Source organism: Triticum dicoccoides, chromosome 3B (assembly GCF_002162155.2).
Source record: "Triticum dicoccoides isolate Atlit2015 ecotype Zavitan chromosome 3B, WEW_v2.0, whole genome shotgun sequence".
Classification (NCBI taxonomy): Eukaryota; Viridiplantae; Streptophyta; class Magnoliopsida; order Poales; family Poaceae; genus Triticum; species Triticum dicoccoides.
The window spans coordinates 448,174,061-448,181,433 of NC_041385.1; the positions used below are offsets into that span (position 1 = coordinate 448,174,061).

The 7,373-nt window shown below is 51.4% G+C and overlaps 1 protein-coding gene across 1 annotated transcript; it reads right to left on the minus strand.

The window, feature by feature from the left end:
• Window positions 1–1,441: 1,441 nt before the first annotated feature.
• Window positions 1,442–2,520, minus strand: LOC119276453 (Werner Syndrome-like exonuclease). The gene has a single exon (XM_037557502.1). It carries the CDS (start codon window positions 2,383–2,385, stop codon window positions 1,792–1,794), a length of 594 nt encoding a protein of 197 aa, XP_037413399.1. The 5' UTR covers window positions 2,386–2,520; the 3' UTR covers window positions 1,442–1,791.
• Window positions 2,521–7,373: the final 4,853 nt, after the last annotated feature.

Consider the following 7,373-nt stretch of genomic DNA (forward strand, 5'->3'; position numbering starts at 1 on the left):
CTCCCCTCTTGCTCTTGATCTGCATCCATCAAGACCGCCGCCATTGGCCTCTACACCACTCCGGCGCCCACTCGTTTTTTGTCGGACCACCACTACTCCATGCATGCATCTTGTACTTCGCCGCCGTTGCACCCACGAATCTTTCCATAGCCCAGGTATCGTTCGCCCTTGCCGACGCCGTTCATGGCCGACACCACGCTCGAGAAGTGTTCGACTAGATCCCATTGAGAATTTTTCTTGACTCTATCCTTATTTAACATGAAGCAAGCACGATACTCGGTGATGGAGGACGCATTGTCCTGCAACACTCGATAAGTAGTTTCCACACCAAAATATACAACATTATGTTCTTATCAGTTAAATATTTGATAGTAATCACACACTAGGACAAAGAAGCATAGAGCCAGGTCAATTTATCAAACTCAGAAGAAGGGTAAATTATAACTAAGAACTTGAACTAAGAAGAACAGGAGTATGTTGAATGATGTGACCATAATGACCAAAAATATGAATAAAGATGATTTCAATGAAAGATCGTGTCTGACAGCAGATGGAAGGAGAGTGAATTGATAAATCATTCCTACAAATGAATTACAAACCAGAGTCAATCACTAAACAGAAGGGGAGCCTTTGCGCAACAGTAAGCCTTGTGACCATGAGGTCACAGCTTTGAGTCCTGAAAATAGTATCTTGCAGAAATGCAGGGAAAGGATGCATACATTAGACCTAGAAATGATTCGACCCTTCCCCTCGGACCGTGCGCACGCGGGAGCTACATGGAAGGGGCTGACCTTTTTAATTACTCAATAACTAAACAGTGAGGAGTTGACTAAGGATGATCCTGGCAGCTTTTTTTTCAGTACAAGGAATCATCATGCTAGCGTGTTCTTCTGGCCGTAGTAATTGATAACAGTAACTTCTGACATGTATACTGAAGACTGTATCAGTAGCTTAGTTAGTTATAGGGTATCAAATGAATAACAGGAAAAAATGTAACTGACAATGTGGTATAAGTGGGCATCAGACATCAAATTATGATGCCAAATACTAAGGCCCCGTTCGTCGTCAATCCGCTCCATGGCTCCGCTCCAAGAGTGGACGGAGCTGTAATGCAAAATCTAGGAGCCAGCAAACAGCCGCTCCTCAGATCTTAGGAGCGGTGGATTCCCGAACGGGGCCTAAACAGACCAAAACTCTATCGGAAATCTGAAACATCCCATCAGTGATAACCGGAAGCAGCATGGACCTGGAGCACATAACTAGAAATGGTTGGCACTCCACCAAAACAAACATAGTTGAGCAGAATACACAATCAGCACAAAAGGACTAATGCTCATGCCGTCAATTACAAATTGTGGTATGAGCAACAAATACCAAATTATGATACCAAATGCTAGGCAGATGGAAAAATTAGAATGGCAACTTTAGAACAAAGGAGCTATTGAAAGTTTAGAACATCCGATCGGTGATAACTGAAAGCAGCCCTGACATTAACACAGAATTAAAAATAGTTATAGTTCACTAAAAATGCATAATGGGACAGAATATTTCGCAGAGCAGTTTCGATTGGCACAAAAGGGTTCATGCTCATGGCACTCAGTTGTAGGCGCAATCTTTTCCCTGCTCTGAAGTTAATCCTCATCACCACCAATGTCTAATTCTTCCATCACAGAATCACTCCCAAACCCTTGCCTAACATTATGAGATGAAGAACTAGATCTAAGTACAATAGTAGTACGAGCTAGACTTAAGAATGCAAGTTTTCAGGACTCAGCCGCAGAAATCATCAACTCAGAGGTCGCCTGTGAGCAGCTTCCGGCCAACCTCGAAGGAGACGAAAGCGTCGATGCAGGCGTACTTGATCTGATCGTAGGAGAGGCAGTAGGCGTCCCACGGGCCCATCCTCACCCTCTGTGGCTTCTGAAGGTTGGCTCCCATGACGGTGCGCGCCACGGCCTGCAGTCCGGCCTGGCGGAGCTCCGGCATTTGCATCCCCTCCGCCGCGAGGCCACGCAGGTCGACCGCGTTGGCCACATCGAGGCTGTGGTCGTCGCTGAGGCGCTCGGCGTCCTCCTGCACGCCGACGCCGACAAAGCGGAGGTTGGGGTCGGCGAGGAAGCCCGAGAGAGCCTGGGGGACGAAGTCGGCGTGGAGGAGCTGGAAGATGAGGCAGCGACGGCCAACGCAGAGCTGAAGGAGCGCGACGGGGTTCTGGGATGGGCTGTAGCTGGGGCGCCACTCGACGTCGACCCCGACGACGAGGTCGCCGAGGACGGAGCGGATCTCCTGGAGCCAGCCCTCCACGGCCGCGCCGGAGTTGGTCACGGTGGTGACGATCACGTCTGCCCCGAAGGTCACGTCGGTGACGAACGTGTCGGTGGCCATCGGATGATGGATCGCCCCGTCGGTTCTGGGCTAGCTAGCGCTCCTTCCGCCCGCAGACGACCGGGGTCAAGAGGGGGTCAGAGCAAGGGAGAAGAAACAAACCGAACGGCGATGGCGGATTGGCGGCGGGCGGGCGGGCGGGCGAGGGCATGGACCAGCCTGACATTATATCTCGAAAGGAGAATATAACAGAATAAACCCTCTTACTAGTTTGAAATTATTACAAAAGAAAAGGGCAACTATTCGAGCGAGCGATCGTAGTGTTTTTGCAGGAAACGAATTGCCATAACCCCGGAGGCAGGGCAAAGCTATTTTTCAAAGGCTGGTTTCGAGTTTCGAGGGGAAAAGAGGGGTTTTCTGAAGAATAGCGTTGGCAGGCTTTGCACTCGTGCTTTTGGGTTACTAGTACTGTAGCTGGTCTACTGGCGAGAACAGGGCCGGACGCGTAGGAATCAAGCTGTCAGAAGATATGTTTGACCATCTGCTTCTGGCTGCAGGGCGGTCCTACCAGGCGTTAAGCTCCTGCCCCTCAAAAAAAAAAGGCGTTAAGCTCCATCTTGTACAGGTTGCCATGGCTGCCAACTAGACATAGAATCTGATATGCCAAGTTAATTACGAAGAAAGAGTAGTCTGATGATCCTGATAAGAAACGATCCATAGTGCTGCTACTTTGCCTCGGTCCATATTATTGGCTCCCTTTCCCTACCACACTAGCACGCCACTACAATTATTTTGTGGCTTGCCTCTACAGTTTCGTTAGCTTTCCCTTTCAATTCCATCATGCTATTGGAAGTAAATGTGGCATATGTTCCTATGGCGTGTGTACTTCTATGTAGATTTCCTTTCATACAATGGACTCGGGGGCTCAAGAAAGAATTCGATATAAAGGATCAAGAAACAATGATTTCTCCGTATGTTCACATGCCCTGCTATCAAATTTGTTTACAAAGGATCACCAAAGGTTTGTAATTTTATTTAATCTTTGGATAATACTTTTCATCTTTACCATGTATTGTGTTCTTTCCTTTTGTCTGGTAACATGATTCTTTGCTGACATTTAAAAAAAACACTATGGTGTTTGTTCGAAACTAGCACCTTTTTTATGTGATCTAGCACTTTTTGTTAGAAGGGAGAGAGAGGATTGATAGAATAGTTGTTGTATTGCTTGAGCCTTGTGGGCATATATATAGGAGTGCATGATCTACTTGAAGTACAAGGCAAGCCAGAATATTTCCTAGTCTAACCTATGTTTCCAATCTAATCAATATACTCAACATCCCCCCGCAGTCACAACGATAGCGACGCAGACGGTGAGACTGGAGAAGAATCCAAAGGCAAGCCAACGGACCCTCCCCACCAGTCGTAACGGTTGATGCATCGCGAAAGTCGTGGCTGGAGTGGAAACCCGACGAGGTTGTCAAGCAAGGCGGTAGCCCTTTGTGCCGTTTGTCGAGGTAGCCGAGAGCGTGTGTGGTGGAGCCGTGGTCGAGGTAGTCGTGCGAAATATGTCGTTGTCGATGTCGAGTCAGGGTAGCCGGTGTCGATGAAGTCGTCGTGGAGCCGCGGGCGCAAGGGGGCGCCGAGTTAGCATGGGCGCAGTGGTGTCGAAGTAGTGGTGCACCGGGAAGAAGATGTTGTTGACGACGCGTCACGCAGGGGTTGCCAACCCCGGGGACACATCGTAGACGAAGGCACGCATCGGTGTTGCCAGCACCGGGCATGCGTAGACGGACGAAGACGAAGTTGACGAAGCTCCACACCTGGCTTGCTAGGACCGGGGACACGTCGTGGACGAAGGCACCCCGACGGTGTTGCCGGCATCGGGCATGCATAGACTGGGACCTGCATGAGCTATACGCCATGTCGAAGAAGTCGGAGGGGCCAGCAGAGAAGAACTCAGCGACGGTTGCGGCGCCAATCGGCGCGGGGCCGATGTCGCCCGCGGTTGTCGGAGTAGATGAAGTGGTCGGGGTAGATGGCGGCGACGCTGCCGATGGCTGGTGCTGGACGAAGACGACGGGGGTGGACGGGTGGCGACCGCCAAGGGTAGCAGTGTGGCGGCCGAAGAAGAGCGGCGGCGGCCTAACGGCGGCGGCAGCTAAGTTAGGAGCGCGGCGGCGGTGCTCGAAGTAGGCGAGGAGAACCCAACAACTTGACGAAGACCGGCGCAGACGGTGGCGTACCCGCGCCGAGGGAGGCGGCACGGCACATACCACGGGAGGTCGATGCGCAGCGACGATGATGGACCGCAGGCCACGGCGCTATGGCCTGAAGGGGCGACGCAGCGGCAGCGGGCAGGTCGGGTCGATGACGAAAGACCTCGGGGCGGTCGTAGGGACCGTTGTCGATGTCAAAATCGGCAGATCTCGGGTAGGGGAGCCCAAGTTGTATGTGTGAGGATCGATGGTAACTATGATCAAAAGGACACCGTGTTTACCCAGGTTCGGGGCCCTCTTAATGGAGGTAAAACCCTACTCCTGCTTGATTATATTCGATGAGTATAGGGGTTACACGAGTTGATCTACCTCGAGATCATAATGGCTAAACCCTAGCTTGGCTAACCTATCAATGTAGTTGTTGTTATCCTGCCTTCGATCTAACCCTCTGGTTTATATAGATATCGGAGGGGCTTAGGGTTGTACAAAGTCGGTTTAACAAAAAGGAAATAGTATATCCGGACACCTAAACTTGCCATCCACGTATACGGGAGTCCCCACCGGACACGAGAGGTGGTCTTCTGTCTTGTATCTTGACGGCCCATTAGTCCGGCCCATATCCAGTAGACCGAACGCCCGAGGACCCCCTAGTCCAGAACCCCACAGTAGCCCCCAAACCAGTCTTCAATGACGACATGTTCGGCGCGCAGATTGTCTTCGACATTGCGAGGCGGGTTCCCTGAACAAAATACGTCAACCTTCCTCCATAAAAGAACTGTATTCGGCCTTGCATAATTAACACAACCCCTAGCCGTGAAGGAAGGATATATAAAAAACAGGAACAATGTCTTTACTAACAACTTTTTTTGGCGAAGCGTCAGACTTGACCCTTCAGCGTTTTGAACCGTTTTTGCACCTCGCGTTCTGTGTTTCGAGGCCAAGCCCCATTGGCACGTCCTGTCAAACAGATATCATGCCCACTTAATACGGGATTTCTCATCAATAAAATTTGGGTAATCCAACCGTTTACGGTGTACGCTTTCATTGGGAATAGGCGAGTTTCAAGGCACAAGTGGGGGGACGGTTGACATTTTTACCTCCTATAAGAGGGCAATGAATTTCTCCTTTCTTCCCCACGCCTTCCAATCTCCTCAGCCTTCCAATCTCCCAAGCTCTTAGCGCCCAAAAAGTTTTGTCTTCCTCACCACCACCACCTCCTCCGACCATGGCCGGATCCGGTTCCAAGGGCAAGTGGGAGGCCTCCTCCGTCACGGAGAAGGAGATAAAGGATCTTCGGAGTGCGGGATACCTAGCCGCCACCATCGCGCACAGGCTCCCCACCAAGGGTCAGATCATCCCCACTTCGGAGGCCGACAAGAAGGTTGTTTTCCTTCCCCATTTCCTTAGAGGATTAGGTTTTCCACTCCACCCCTTCGTCTGGAGACTCATGTTCTATTACGAGCTAGATTTCCATGATCTAGCCCCAAACTCTTTCCTCCACATCTCGGCGTTTATCATTGTGTGTGAGGCTTTACTCCGCATCCCCCCACACTTCGGCTTATGGCTAAAGATCTTCAATGCAAAGCCGAAGGTGGTCGATGGGTAGCACGCCATGATAAGCAAGATGCCCAACACCACATGGCCTAAGGGGGCCTTTGTCGAGACTGTCAAGGTCTGGCAACAAGAGTGGTTCTATATCACAGAGCCGCGCCATAGCAACTGGCGGCAATTCCGGAGTTCAGACCCAGACCCCCCACGAGGCTTGCGTCGTGGAACACCAAGGGCCTCGACTGGGGGTCCCAGACAAAGGTGCGGACGCTGCAAACGTGCATCACCAACGTGCTGGGCAAGAACGTCAGTCTCACCAATGTGGTGCAAATCATGCTCTTTCGCCCCATTCTGCCCTGCCAGCGCTGGACTTCCCCCATGTGGGAGTTCAATCCGGAGGAGCCGCGGACCCTGTAGCACTTCCTCGGCACGACCACAAGGGAATGTGGAAGCTGTTGTTCAAGGCCCAGAAGAGCTGGCCCATGGAGACCGAATACGTCAGTCTCGACGTCGAGAATCCGGCCTCTCTAGTAAGTGTTAATTCTCCGGAGATATATCCGGTCTGTATATTTGATCAATATGAATCTTATCAGCCCACCTCTTTACAGGGTTGGACAAAGAAGGCGGAGCGGATCAAGAGTCCGGCTCCGTTGCCCGAAGACCCAGTCACTCCTCAGCTGGAGGAGATACTGGTCCCGACACCCTATCAAACACCGGAGAAGAAGAGTAAGAAGAAGGGCAAGGGGCCACCAGAGCAAGAAGAAGGGCAAGGGACCCAAAGGTGGCCCCCGCCACAAAGGTACTTCGGATGCTATATCCGGAGAAACCGAAGCCGTCTCCTCTCACAAGGAAGATAAGGATGAAGAGGAGGTGGAGAGCGACTCCCCTCGCATCACGAGGAGGAAAAGAGGACGGCCTCCGAGAATCCGGAGGAGGAGACGCCGAAGAGGAAAAAGGTTACCCTCTCGGTAATTTCGGACTCGGAGTCTGAACACGGCCCAAGGAGAGCTTCCAGGGTTAAGCCCCTGGACGAATTGTAAGTATAAAAGCCTTACTTGTTCAATTTTTGCTTCCCCGCCTCTATATAAATTGTATCTTGGCTCATATTTCATCCCTCCACGAGATATCCCGAACCCCTTGACTTCGTCAGGGAATTCTCTGCCGCTTGAAGAGGCGGAGAGCAACGGACCATCGTGGGCCTTCTCCCCCCTTCCATGGAGGACACCGAGGTGTCGTCCCAAAGGACCTCTCCTGGCCGGGGAGGGGCAGATGAGGCCGTCCAGA

Excerpts from the sequence above, each read along its gene's own strand:
- LOC119276453 (XM_037557502.1), bottom strand. The coding sequence starts at position 2,385 with ATGGCCACCGACACGTTCGTCACCGACGTGACCTTCGGGGCAGACGTG.